The sequence below is a fragment of the Balaenoptera acutorostrata genome, chromosome 3 (assembly GCF_949987535.1).
Source record: "Balaenoptera acutorostrata chromosome 3, mBalAcu1.1, whole genome shotgun sequence".
Lineage (NCBI taxonomy): Eukaryota > Metazoa > Chordata > Mammalia > Artiodactyla > Balaenopteridae > Balaenoptera > Balaenoptera acutorostrata.
In genome coordinates, this window is record NC_080066.1 from 156,061,655 (window position 1) to 156,074,970 (window position 13,316).

Here is a 13,316-nt window from a genome sequence, read left to right on the forward strand (position 1 = left end):
GGCTGGAATTCTGTCAGCTCTGTCTGGCTGCCCTGCTTATCTTGGGCTGATCAGGAGCCCTGATCGGACCTTATAGGCATCCTTGACAAATGAAAATGAATTATTACTTAATAAATGCAATTGGTTTGGCAAATATGGCCTTTCAGAACTCGTCTCCGTAGAGCTCCAAAGAGCCTAACAGGAGGGGTTCTCAGTGGTCCCGAGGTGGGGACCTGCTGGCTTATCCAGGACCAGCTCTGGCCGGGCCCCTTCTCCCAGGAAACAGAAAATGGTGGCCCTGGGGCACCCAACATCTCAGCCTGAGTCTGGGAACTTGACACGGGGTAAAGTTCTGTTCCTGATGCCCACAGACACTGAGTACTGGGCACTCCTTTCCCCCAAGAAAAATGTCAGGAGCGTGTGGTAACAGGGCACAGGGCGACAGTCTTAAGTGTCATGACTTTAGATGGCCTCTTTAACCCTGATTTCATCATTTCTTAAAAAGGTACAATGAAACCTAGTCTGCCGCCCTCCCAGGAGTGTTATGAGGAATCAGGAGCACCTAGGAGAGGTTACTAGGTCCCAAGTCCCAATGATACTCTTATTTACCTGACAGTAGCCCGTGAGAGTGGCACTATTATTATTTCCATTTTGCTGAAGTTGAGAGTATGACTAACTTCTTTAAGGTCACAAAGTTCAATTGAGAAGTGCAGAAGTCGGCGTGAGCCAGTATAGAATAGTGGTTACTGGAAGGCTGTGGGTCACACCTGGTTTGAATTCTGTCTCCACCTCTTTCCAGTCAGGTAGCTCTGGGTACATTAAACCTTGATGAGTCTCAGTTCCTAATCTGCAAAATGGGGATCATGATTGTACTTACTTTTAGGGCTTTTAATAAGGATGACGACTACTGTTACTAAAGTAGACTTATTCTTGATGATTTAATTGGAGGCCAATTATCATTGATTGGGATTCAGAGGAGACTAATGGGGTTAGGATAAGCATCAGAGGCCAGAACCTCAGCATCCCAGAAAAACGTGGAGAGACAAGGGTCTCACTCATGTTGAAGGCAGAGTCCTATACTCACATGTTTGGCCTGTTACAGGCAAGGGGATGAATAATAGAACCAGTCTATGATATGTAACTTAGACCTCAATGAAGCTGTTTAACAAAATAGGGCCAGTTCCTGCCATCATATAGGAGCTTATGATAGCGGGCTAGATGGTTGTTAATCAAATAATAATACAAAAAGTGTGCTAGTGATAGAAAAGTGTGAGGGTGTATGGCAGGAGAACATCATTTAGTCTAGGAGGTCAGGGAAGGCTTCCCCAGGGAGGTGATGCTCAGTTGGGGTGGGAAGGAAGAGAGGAGTGAACCAGGTGAAGGGGAGATGAAGCAATGTCCCTGGAATATCATGTGCAAAGGCCCAGAGGTAGGAAGGCACAGAGATTATTAGAGAAGAGGAAGAGAGCAAATATGGCTGGAATGTCAGTGTGGTACAAGATGAGACCAGGGAGAGAGGCTGGGCCTGGTTGTACAGGACTTTGTAAACCAAGGAAAGGACTTGAGTCTTTATCTTAAGACCCTAATCCTATGTTCCCCATCCCACGGGCCCCAGCTCCTCTCCTCTAGCTGGGATATGTTTGTTAGTGACCATGGGGTCCAGCCGAGGCTCAGGGATGCCAAGGGCAGTGTGTGTCCTAGGGCGTCAGCTTCCTGGGTTAAGCATCTCTTTGTCCCATGGAAACCCATCAGCAGACCATCTGTGGGTCCGGGTCTGGCTCTGTTCAGCAGCTGTTCCCTAGCTGGGAAGAGGCTTTTAGCTTTAATAAAAAGGGAGTAGAGATAAGGAGGCTGCCTCGGCAGGGAGAGCAGCAGTGACAGGATGATTTAAACGGCCTCTCCAGTGTCATTTCTTCTATGCAGACATCATAAATCAGATTAGCATTGGGCTCTGGCAGGGAGGGGAGTAGGGAAAGGGGCCTGAAGGGAGAGGGGAGAAGGGCTTGTGATTCTGGGTCCTCCTGGGACTGGCCTGGAGCTGCTGGGGCAGCCCCAGAGGGTGATGGGGTCATCTATTCCTGTTCCTCAGCCCCCTGGCCTTGTTCTTTGGAGAAGGGGCAGGTAGAGTGATCCCTACCCCCACCCAGCTTTCCAACCCATATTCAGCTTTGGGGGAAAAAATGAAGAGGGACTGATAGAAGAGAAAAACCAGGGAAGAGTGGAGGGGCAGGTGTGGGAGGTGGGTGTTACAGCCTTCAGAAAACCTAGAAGCAGCGGTTCTCCTACCTTGCCATCCATTAAAATCACCTTGGGCACTTAAAAAAATACTGATGCCTGGGTACCACCCCTAACATTTCTGAGTTCCAGCTGAATCTAATGTGCAGCTGAAGTTAGGAAAAGCTGGATGAGCGTTCAGCTTCTATCTATCAAGAACTCTGCAATCTCAAGCCATCCCTTCCGCCGTGATTGCTCAGGCCTTCCTCTTGAGAGTGGCCAGATCGAGGGGCCAGAGTAGAAATGTCTGAGGCATGTGGTAATGAGGTGCAACTCCCACCCGCCTCCCTTCTCTTTCAGATCTCGCGCCACCTGGGCAAGATGTACAGTGAGATGATCTTTGTCAACGGCTTCGTGCACTGTGACCCTCACCCAGGCAACGTGCTGGTGCGGAAGTGCCCGGGCACAGGAAAGGCGGAGATCGTCCTGTTGGACCATGGGCTTTACCAGGTAGGAGAGCCCTTTCCCCCCCAGGGTCTGGTCCTGCCTGGGCTCAGAGCCCGCTGAACTCCCCTACTGGCCACAGAAATGGGAAGCAGATAGCAAGGTAGCTGAAGAGGGCCCAGCCCTACCCCTAGAACTGTTATTTTGTGGAAGTCGAGGTCATATGAGCTCTCCAAGCTCTTGGAGCGTCAGCTTCCTCCTAATAGAGTGAGAATGATAACACCTCCTTTAGAGGCAGCTGTGAGGGGTAGATGAGATTGTGCCTGGATGTGTGAGTGGGCTTTGTCAGCTGCAAAAAAACCCTTTTTCCCAGGGAAGCCCAGGCCAGCCAGACCCTGGGAGGTGAGCTGCCCTTACATGAGCTGGACTTCAGGGGGAAGCGTAACTCAGCCCCAGTGAGGAGGTCATATGTAATGGGAAAGGGCGCAGGGAACTGATAGGGGTTGGATGGTCCTGACTATCCTCTGGAACTTGGGACATAGAGCTGGTTCCAGCGAGCCACATGTGACCGCCTGGAAGTTGAGAAGTTCAGTGTCAATCCCAGGACGCAGGTCCTGGCTTGATTCCATGAGGCAGGTGGTCCTGGGGAGCTTTCCCCGATGGTCTCCTGCTCCTCCCCTCAGAGCCCTGATCCCACATCCCCAAATCTGGGCTTCCTTTGAAAGGCTCAGTGATGTTGGGCATGTTAGTTTAAGGTAGACACAGCCCCCAAGTGAATGATGGCCCAAACACAGCAGATGTCTAATTGCCTGCTCACACACCAGTCTGGGGTGCGTGGAGGAGCCTGAAAGCAGGGGCTGACCGAGGCTGTTGCTCCCAGGTTTCCTTGGAGGTCTCGCCATCCACCAGCAGCAGGGGAAGGGCTCAGAGGAGCATGCATGGGAAAGTTTTCATGGACCAGGCCTGGAAGTGGAGCTTCTGCCACATTCCATTGGTCAGAGCTCAGGCGGAGGGCTCCATCTAACTAGGAGGAAGGCGGGGATCTTAGACTGTACTTGGGAAGAAGAGGGGAATATAGATTTTGGTGGGCTGTTGGTAGCCTCTGCCACTCGGGACCAAGGCTGGCCAAATAGTGGCTTTGTATTTGGACCTTCAAGGATGGCTGACTGTGGGAGAGGAGCAGGCATTGTGCAGGAGCTGTGGTCTCCCTCCGCTCCCCTTTGCAGTGGTCACACCGGCCAGGGACTAGGTCTTTCATGGGGAGAGGGGGCCCAGGTCCTGCCATGCTGCCCCCGCTGTAGGTGCTCACGGAGGAGTTCCGCCTGGATTACTGCCACCTCTGGCAGTCGCTGATCTGGACCGACATGAAGAGCGTGAAGAAGTACAGCCAGCGCCTGGGAGCCGGGGACCTCTACCCCTTGTTCACCTGCATGCTGACAGCCCGGTCGTGGGACTCAGTCAACAAGGGCATTGGCCAAACTCCAGTCACCGCCACTGAGGTGGGTGCCCCACCCTGGTCCTGCCCTGTCCCGGATGCAAGGGACAGGGCCAGGGATGGCCTTTGGAGCCCTGCCAACCCAGGGTGTGGGGTTCTATACTGGTGGGCTGTGGGGATGGAGTAGGGGGCAGAATTAGAGATGTACTGGATGAGGAAGAGGGAGGGAGGGAGGGAGAAAGAGTGTGCCTGGATGGACGGAGGGAAAGGGGACGGTGTCCCACTGTGTCCCTCCTGGCCTTATCAACCTGGAATATAAGTAGGTCACGTTAACTGTATAATCCAGGCTCTGTGACTTTCACTACAACCTGCTCTCCTAAGATTTCAGGCTTCCACCAAGTTCTCCCCCAGGACTTCTGGGAATCCCCAGGGACTGTCTGGTAAATAAGTCTAGCACCACCCACTGTCTCCTGCTGGGCACCATCTCCCATCGTGGGGTTGCTCTAGGGCACCCTCCTGGGCAGGGGGCTTCACTCCTCATGCCGTACCCAAGGGCTGCTTGTCCCTTCATTCCTATGGAGGTTTTAGTGAAACAGCTCTTCTGGTCTCTGTTTGTAGCTCATTCCTCCATTGGATCTGGAGTCTGGGCTGAGACCGATCCTAGGAACACCTTCTCCCTGTACTTGTACTTACCTCCGCCCCTCCAGTAGGGACTTACCAGGTAGCTCATTCTTCCTGGCTCAGGGCGAGCTCCCTCCCAGGCTTCTTAATCCCTCATGGAATTGCCTTCTGTCTTCCCAGTCTGTCAGTTTGCAGACCTTTGCAGACTCACCCGTGTCCATGTGGGGAGGGGCTGATGCTCACCACAAGGGACAGGGTCCTGCTTGCGCAGTAGAAAGACCTGGGCTCTGGTTCCAGCACCTGCTTCTGGTGGCCTGACCTTGGATGGTTCTAGTCACCTCTCTGAGCCTCAGAGTCCCCCCCTTGCGAGCTGCCTTGTGGTGGGGGCTGTAGGAATGGCTGGGTCCAGAGTCCCCAGCGATGTCACCAAACCACCAACCACCTCTTGCCATCTCTTGGCTCTGCTTTCCTCCAAGTTGACATCATTCCCCAGCAAACTTGGTGGCAAAGATGACCACCAGTTTTACCCCAGGCTTACACAGCTTTCAGCTCATTATCTCAGGAGAAGAAAAACAATCTCCTTCGTTTGTTGAATAGGGATGGTAATTTCTGCTTTATTGATAATGCGTGTTAAATGCCTCCTCATAGTTTCTGAAATTTGTTCATTGAATAAACATTTGTTTTTGCTGGACCCTGGACTGGGTGCCTGTGGATCCAGTGACGAGCAGACAGACAGGACTTCCATGTAATTTGCACTTGTAGAGGAAGACAGACAGTAAACAAGTGAATAAACAGGTAAATGGAATAATTGCAGGTTAGAGGTGCTGGGGGGGCGGGAAATAAGCAGGGTGCCGTGATGATGGGTGATGGGGGGATGCTGTAAAGGAGACCTCTCTGGGGAGTTGACATGTAAGCTGAGGCCCGAAGGACAAGAAAGGCACCAGCCACAGGAAGAGCTTGGAGAAAGCACTGCAGGCAGAGGGCACGCGATGCATTAAGGGGGCAGGGTTGGGTGGTCTGGAGTGTGTGAGGAGGATGGTGGACTGAGAAGTGTTTGGAGGGCTGAGCTGGGAGAGCATCACACAGGGAGAATTTCAGATTCATTCTCAGGACAAAGCAGAGCCTTTGACAGGTTTTGAACAGAAGGATGTGCTCAGACTCGCTATGTTAAGTGTTTCTCTGGAGCGGGGCAAGATGAGCAGTGGGGCAGGACTCCAGGTGGAAAGATCATGGGGCTCAGACTACGCTAATGGAGGTGGAGAGAAGCAGTTGGAGCCGAGGTGTATTTTGGATATAAGAGTGAGAGGCCTTTCTGTCGACTTGGATGTGAGGGGAGGAAAAGGGGAGAGTCAGAGTTGCATCGTAGCTTTTTGAGGTGAGTTATGGGGGGGAGGGGGCACCACTTCCTGACATAGGAAGACTTGGGGAAGGACATGTTTGGGGTGGGAGGGTCAGTAGTTCTCGTGAGCGTTCAGATAGAGGTGTCGTGGGCAGTTAAGCCTGGTGCTCAGAGATCCAGCCTTGAGATATATAAGTTTGGGAGTCCTCAGCGTATAGATGGTGTTAAAGCCACAGGGACGGACAAGATTGCCTGGCACACAGTAGGTTCTCAGTGAATGATACCTGGTTTTATTAACTAAGTTAGAGTTTTATTTTTGCAGTCGGGTAGACATCCAGCAGGTTCCAAGCTTGAAGGCTGTGCTGCTCTGAGAAAGAGCCCCTCGGGGTAGCCTGGGTGGACACAGGGGCTTCCGTTTGGGCTGAGAGGGGGTCTGGTGAGCGGGACTTTGATCTGGCCTTAGCCCCCGCAAGCAGGGCGACCTGCAGCTGTGCGGGAGGTGGCGGGGAGGCAGACAGCCTCTTGGTGTCTGGCTCATGTTGAGATGTTCCAGTCTGATAGCTCCTGCCTGGGGGACATTTCAGGTTTCACAGCGGCTCAGTTGTCAGCGGTGCACGCGTGTTGCTGAAAGAGCCGAGAGCTCTGCTGCTGCTGCAGAAAGCGGCTGGGCGGGGTGAAGCGCTTGGCAGCATTGCTGGGCCCCTTGGGGTGACTTTGACGGGCCCCACGCGCCTCCCCTTACCTTATCCCTGATGACCCTCTGGGTTCTGCTGGGAGGTGGGCACAGACGGTGTTAACACGCCCAGTTTTTTGGGGAGGACACTGGGTCACACAGTCCTCTGTGAGATGACAGGCAGTGTAGTGGTGAGGGTACGGGCTTGGGAGCTGCACGGCCTGGGTTTGACTTCTGATTCACCTCTTACTAGCTGTGGACCTTGGGGAGGTTACTTAACTTCTCAGTGCCTCAGTTTTCTCCTCTCCCATGGGGGTACACGCTCGCCTACCGGGGTTGCCGTGTGATGAGATGAGTTAACACGTGCAAGCACTGTCGCAGTGCCCGGCTTACTTAGTGATGCTCCGTACGTGTAGACCGTTGTCGTCCTTGTCACCATCACTGTTTCTCTGGAGACTGAGAAGGGATCAGAGCCTCACTCTATACTCAGGACTCTGGCTAGAGGCAGTTATCTGCCCAGAACCATGCAGAGCTCAGGGACGGGGAAGGCTGGGAAGCCAGACCCCAAACTTACCCACCAGGATGGGGCAAGGGCTAGCCCTGAATCCTGCTCTGGGGACAGGAGGACCTCGGGCCATGGGCGGGCTGACGCTGGCTCCAGCCTGGAGGACAGTGATAAGCGGTGGCCAGGTGGGCAGGAATGGTGGGGCGCGGGGCCAGGCAGGGTATGGGCCAGGACTTTGGATTTGGGTTTGGGGTCAGCAGCTCAGATCTCTCAACTGCACCAGCCTGAGCTTGGCTGGAGGGATGGGGGGACACGACTCAGAAGCACCAGATTCCAAGACTCCTTCCAGGCCTGGCCTGAAATTGGTGGCCAGCGAAGAAGCCTTAGAAAATCATACAAGGGTGGGCCCCGGACTGAGAGGCTGGACTCATCAAATGGTTGGTGGGGAAGTAGACTTCCTGCCCCAGTCAGTATGGGCTTGGGGGCTTGGGGGCTGGGTATGGGTGACCTCGGCTGCCGGGAGCTAGGATGGCGGAGGCGGCAGAAATGCGGCCTGGCTCCTGCTCCTGTACTGTGTCCGGTGCTTGGCTAGAAGTTGGGTGAGATGTCCCATCCAGGTTTGTCCGGCTACAAAGCCCCTGGGGCTGGGCTTCCCTCTGGGGAGGATTCCCAGTGCTGCTGAGGCAGCTGTGCTAGACGCTCCCTCCCGGAGCTTCCTTGCAGCCCCTCAGGTCACAGGCTGCCCAGACCACCCGCCACCCGGGACCCCACTTCCCATGCCAGCCGTCTGTTTGTCTTCCTGTCTCTGCTTCAGGACTCAGAGATCCGCAACAATGCGGCCAACTACCTCCCCCAGATCAGCCACCTCCTCAACCTCGTGCCGCGTCAGATGCTGCTCATCTTCAAGACCAACGACCTGCTGCGGGGCATCGAGGCCGCCCTGGGCACCCGCGCCAGCGCCAGCTCCTTCCTCAACATGTCACGTTGCTGCATCAAGGCCCTGGCCGCGTGAGTGTGGGCTCTGGCCGCTCCTCCCCTCTAGCTCCCCGACCAGCCCCAGGGGTCTGCACACCTCCAGTTTTTCCCACCAGTCCCCAGGGCCGTGCCTGAGCTCCCCAATCTCCATCTCTCCTTGCAGGAAGTTAGGGGCAGAAAACAGCTCCAGTGACCTGGCTGATGCCTCGGGGCTGTGTTTTAAGGTGGTCCAGAGAGCCGCCTCTACTTGTTAAAATTGTGGATCTAGGACCTCACCCTCCCGGGCAAGCTTTCCAGGTGATTCTTACCCTTAGTAAAGTTTACAGTGTTTTCGGAAAATCTCAGTCCCATTCAAGCATCCCCCGGACCTGGGATCGGGATGCCCGGGTCCGCATCCCATCTCTAGCTGGTCCTGGGACTGTGTCCCCAGCGTTGGCCAGGCAGTGAGGCCAGTGTTCTTTTCCCTGCAGGTGTGGCTGTGACTCAGGGGAGTGTCACCAGCAGGCCATCTCAGAATCTCAGGTCTTTTTAGATGTCTCAGCACCCTTGAGGTGTTGACGAGGAAGGGAAGGGTGCTTCCTCAGGGGGGTAGTGACAGAGGAAAGAGGGTTCTAGGCTCTCCTACCTGACAGTAGCAAATACACAGGAAGGCCTAGCTCTGGCTGAATGTTCTCACCTGAGAGGGCAGGCCTGGACTGTGGTCAGCTCCGAGCCCGTCCATTCTAGGCAGTGAATGGGTCGTTCTGGTAAATGGGCGAAGGGAGTGTTGACCACATACATCATGCACCCACTATCAAATACTGAGTTAGATTACAGGAAAATAGACTGTATACACAAAGGACCGAACATGATTTATTCTTCCTCTGAGGTTCAGGAAACAAAGTCTTGGGAGTTCCTGGGCGGTCCAGTGGTTAGGACTGTATGCTTTCACTGCCGGGGCCCAGGTTCAATCCCTTGTCGGGGAACTAAGATCCCACAACCCACACGGCACAGCCAAAAGAAAAAGGAAACAAGTCTTGAATAGGTGGTCATCATAAACACCAATTTTCATCATGTCCTTTTGTTGGTGCAGAAGAGATCGAGCTGGGCTGAATCCACAGTGGCCCCAGCCTCCCAGGACTACCTTGATTAGGTTTCCAAGTGATTCTTACCCTCAGAAAGTTTGGGAAAGCTTTTACATTAGGGTTTGGGGGATTCTGATTTGATAAATATTAACTATACTTTTGGAAAAAGGGAAACATTGGAACGTGCTACCCACTGGGTCCACTAGACCTTTGATGCGCTATGAAACAACTGCTTTTGCTGACCCCACTTACCTGGGAAATGCCTTTGGAATAGCTGAGTTCCTCTGGTCCCTGAGTGGGCCGTGGGCTGATCCGTAATCAGGAGTTGTCCACTGGGGCAGGGGGCTGGTGAGTTGGCAAAGCCACCATCTTCCATTTTTCTAATGATACTGAGTATTTCTTACCTCTTTATCTCCTGTTCTCTCCTTCCTTCCTGCCCCTCCTGCAGGCACAAGAAGAAGAATACCCATTCATTCTTCAGAAGGACCCAGATCTCTTTCAGTGAGGCCTTCAACTTATGGCAGATCAACCTTCATGAACTCGTTCTGCGTGTGAAGGGGCTGAGGCTGGCCAGCTGGGTCTTGGCCCTGCTCTGCTGGCTGTTGCCTGCTCCACACTGAGTGGACTTGCTGTTCCCTTCCCGGTGTGACCTTGTGGTGGCCAAGGGGTCTTTTCACTCCTCGCTCTTCCATCATGTCTCTACCCACTTGCCCCGTTTCTGCCAGCTGGTGGCCTGGAGCCCCAGGGTCGCTGTCCATGGCACTGTTACGCTCCACCTCTGAAATTCCTCTCCTTTGGAGCCCTTGTCGTGGGACCCCCCCAAGCTGCGCCGTGTGATAGGTTTCTTTCTCTCTGTATCCAGGGAGAAGGCACGGCAGTCTGCTTTCCCGCTCCCCGTGTGGGCCATTGGGTTGGATGCCCCCCACTTCCGTTAACCCTTCCTGTTATCAGGATGGACCATGAATCCCACTGAGGGCACATTTAACTTGTAGGAAGTTTGATTTTGCTGGAGGGGAGTGTGGTCTCTGAACTGGAGAGCAGTCTCCTCTCCTTGCGCTGTCACTCCCCAGAGGTGCCGACCTTAGCCAGCTGGCTTGGCACCCGAGCCAGGCTCTGTTGCAGCTGTGAGTTCACTGCTGTCGTGGTGACCCCTCTGGTGTTTTATGTACTGTGATTCAATAAAAACCCCTTCAGGGTTGCAGAGCAGAGCTTGGTCAGTGGATTTTTATTCCAGGTTGGGAGTGAATCCACTTTGGCCACTAGGTAGGAGTGGATCTGGATGCCGTGTGCCACGTGCCATTGTGATCTGCTTGGCTTCTTGTCCCTGAAATCCTTCCACCCTTCCACTGTGCAGCAGCTTTCTGATTCTTGTATGTTTCTCTCACTTTCTAAGACTGAGACCTTGGTTGGAGTTGTTAGGAAGCCCAAGGCCAGGAACTCAGAGGCTCAGCTGAAACCTCTGACTTTAGTTCCCCCGGCTTCTCACCTCATTCCCTGAGACCTGGCACCTGCCTTGTTCTACCAATTGGCTTCTGACTTAGCCCTTGGATTCATCATTTGATAACCCCAGTCCTGGAGACTGTAGTCTAAAGTTCAGTCACCGTGGCTGGGCTTCCACTCTGAAACCTCTTTGTCACCTGTCTGGACTCTACTTCTATCTTATTGCCTGTTGCCAGCCTGCCCCTCCCCCCACTCGATCATCTGGTCCTGTTTTGGGGACACCCGCAAACTCCTGCTCTAACTCCTGTGTTTGTGTGGTCTCCAGATCCCTAAGACCCCAGATATGGCAGGTCCTAGCTCTCACTGAGCACCCAGGCTCACAGAGAGTAATTGTGTTTGAATCTCTCCGATCTTACTTCACTGCATTCATGAGGGCAGAAAAAAATCTAAATTTAAGTCTCATTTTCTGTTCTCTTTATTCATAATACAACAAGCAGATTTTTCACTGACCAGAGATGATTCGCAATCCCTTTATTTCCTGAAAGAATTAATTGTTCCTAGTGACCAGTTGGATGCACCCAGAGACCTGAGAGAATAATTTGCAAGATCTGTTATGAGTCATGAGGATGCACGCTGCATATTACATTTTATGGTGTCTTTTATAGCCACTGAAGTAAATATAAATGTCCTTTTTGTTCAAGGTAATGGTTACTTGCTTTTCACTTTTGGTTTAATGGTTGGCTTCCTGCTGCCTTGGGATCTAAAACATCAGCATGTTGCCAGAACAGTTATCCAGAGAGAGCTGAGAGGCTGGGAGAGTTTGGGGTACAGAGCAGTTTGAGAATAGGAGGGGTCAGGGTTTACTGAGTGCCTTCCATGTGTGAGAGAACATGCTAGGTTCTTTGTAAATAAGTTACATCATTGATTTGTCTCATCAGCTCTATGAGGGCGAGGGGTCATTAGCCTCATCTCACAGAGATGGGAACTGAGGCTTAGAGAAGTTTAGTAATTTTCTTGAAGTCACACAGCTGCTGAATGAGGGTCCATGCTTTGCTTTTTATTCCACAGTGCTGGAGATATGGATTACGCCTGCTCCGTGAGCTGTCATATGTGCCTGAACTGTGACTCTAACACCCTGACTTCAGAGAAAGTTGGGTTTTCAGTGGAAGTGGGGGAGTGGATGGGTAAAGGAGACAAAAAGTTCTGGAAGTGCAGACTGAGTCCTGCATGTTCCTTGGGCCTAAGACAGGATGGACCTGGACCACTGTGATACTGCAGTGCAATTCTGATGCTGATCACCTGGAGTTAGTACAGACTCTGTTTCCTTAAGGGCATAGTTCCCATAAGACTGCCCTCACTTCAGACACAAGTTGCAGGTTTGGGGGTCCCTAGACCATCTACACTTTTGGCCAACTGACTACAAATTTGGGGTTCCCACAACCCCCTCAGATTTGATAATTTGCTGAATGACTCACAGAACTCAGGGAAGCACTACACTTGTGACCAGGCAAATGAAGAGACACATAGGGTGAGGTCTGGGAGGATCCTGAATGCAGAGCTTCTGGGTTCTTGCTGTGAAAGGAACCTCTTGGCACAGAAATGTGTTCGCTGAGCTTCAGTGTCCAGAGTTTTTATCAGGGTTTCATTATATAAGCACAATTGATTGAATCATTGACCACATGATTGAACACAATCTCCAGCCCCCCTTCCCTCCCTGGAGAAGGTGGGGCTGCTATCAACCCCATCCTGAGTCACTTAGCATAAGCTCAGGTGTGATCCAGGGGGCACACCATGAATAACAAAGATACTCCCATCACTAAGAAAGTCCAAGGATTGAGAGGTCGTCTCCCAGGAGCAGACAAAGCAACAAAGACCAGGCAGATTCTTCACTATACAACAAGCACTCTGGTGTCTCCTCATCCTGTGTACTTGGCCTGAGGTGCATCTTTATCGACTGACCACCGGTCTATGCCTTCTGCTTCGCCAGGTGGAGCCGTCTCTGGTGGATCCATCTCAAGATCTCTGTTCTGCAGTTCAGAGAGTGCGCACGTGAGTTTATACGTGGGACCTTTGCCCTGCTCCCTTCTCTGTCCTGTGGAACTTCCATACATTGATTTGGGTTTGTTGCTTCCAGTAAAATCCTGCGGCTTTCTTCTCCCAGCAGTTACAATGTGTCAGGAAGTCAGCACCAGCTTACTTTGCAGAGCGCCTTCTCTTTTAACCCTTGGAGTTTGAAGAGCGCCTTCTCTTTTAACCCTTGGATCCTTACTCAATTTAGGTGTTGGCTTCTTTGATTTGGGCAACATGGCTATAGTTCCCCTTCCCTCTTCTCATCCACCGGAGGAGAATTCCAACTCGATGGCCCATTTGGCTTCTCAAATATGTACCCAGCTCATAGGAAGTGTGGATGTCCTGGTTTGTAGTAAGTGCTCAATAAACACGCAAATATTTAGACTCTCAGAATGCTTCACTCTTTTCAAGGGAGTTGAAACCTGTGTATTTAAAAAGAAGCTGCACATGCCAGTCTCCCTCTGCTAGGAACACTGCCTTGTCTGATTGTCAGGTTAATTTCCGCAGTGTTCCGAGCCCACTCCCGGGATCAGGGATGGTCACTCTCAGCATGATGG

The 13,316-nt window shown here is 52.4% G+C and overlaps 1 protein-coding gene across 2 annotated transcripts in view; it reads left to right on the forward strand.

The window, feature by feature from the left end:
• The window catches only part of ADCK1 (aarF domain containing kinase 1), a 109,337-nt gene extending 96,956 nt beyond the window's left edge, over positions 1-12,381 (forward strand). Inside the window, exons 8-12 of one of the 2 annotated variants that reach the window (XR_009007781.1) lie at positions 2,554-2,703; positions 3,939-4,136; positions 8,025-8,218; positions 9,698-11,390; positions 11,758-12,381. Coding sequence is in view for 1 of the 2 variants with exons in the window: in XM_007184542.2 (XP_007184604.1) it covers positions 2,554-2,703; positions 3,939-4,136; positions 8,025-8,218; positions 9,698-9,869 (714 nt within the window). In the remaining variant the exon portion in view is untranslated. Of the gene's footprint in view, positions 1-2,553; positions 2,704-3,938; positions 4,137-8,024; positions 8,219-9,697; positions 11,616-11,757 lie in introns of those variants that run through there. The other variant, XM_007184542.2, reaches the window with a different exon arrangement.
• The last annotated feature ends 935 nt before the right edge of the window (positions 12,382-13,316 follow it).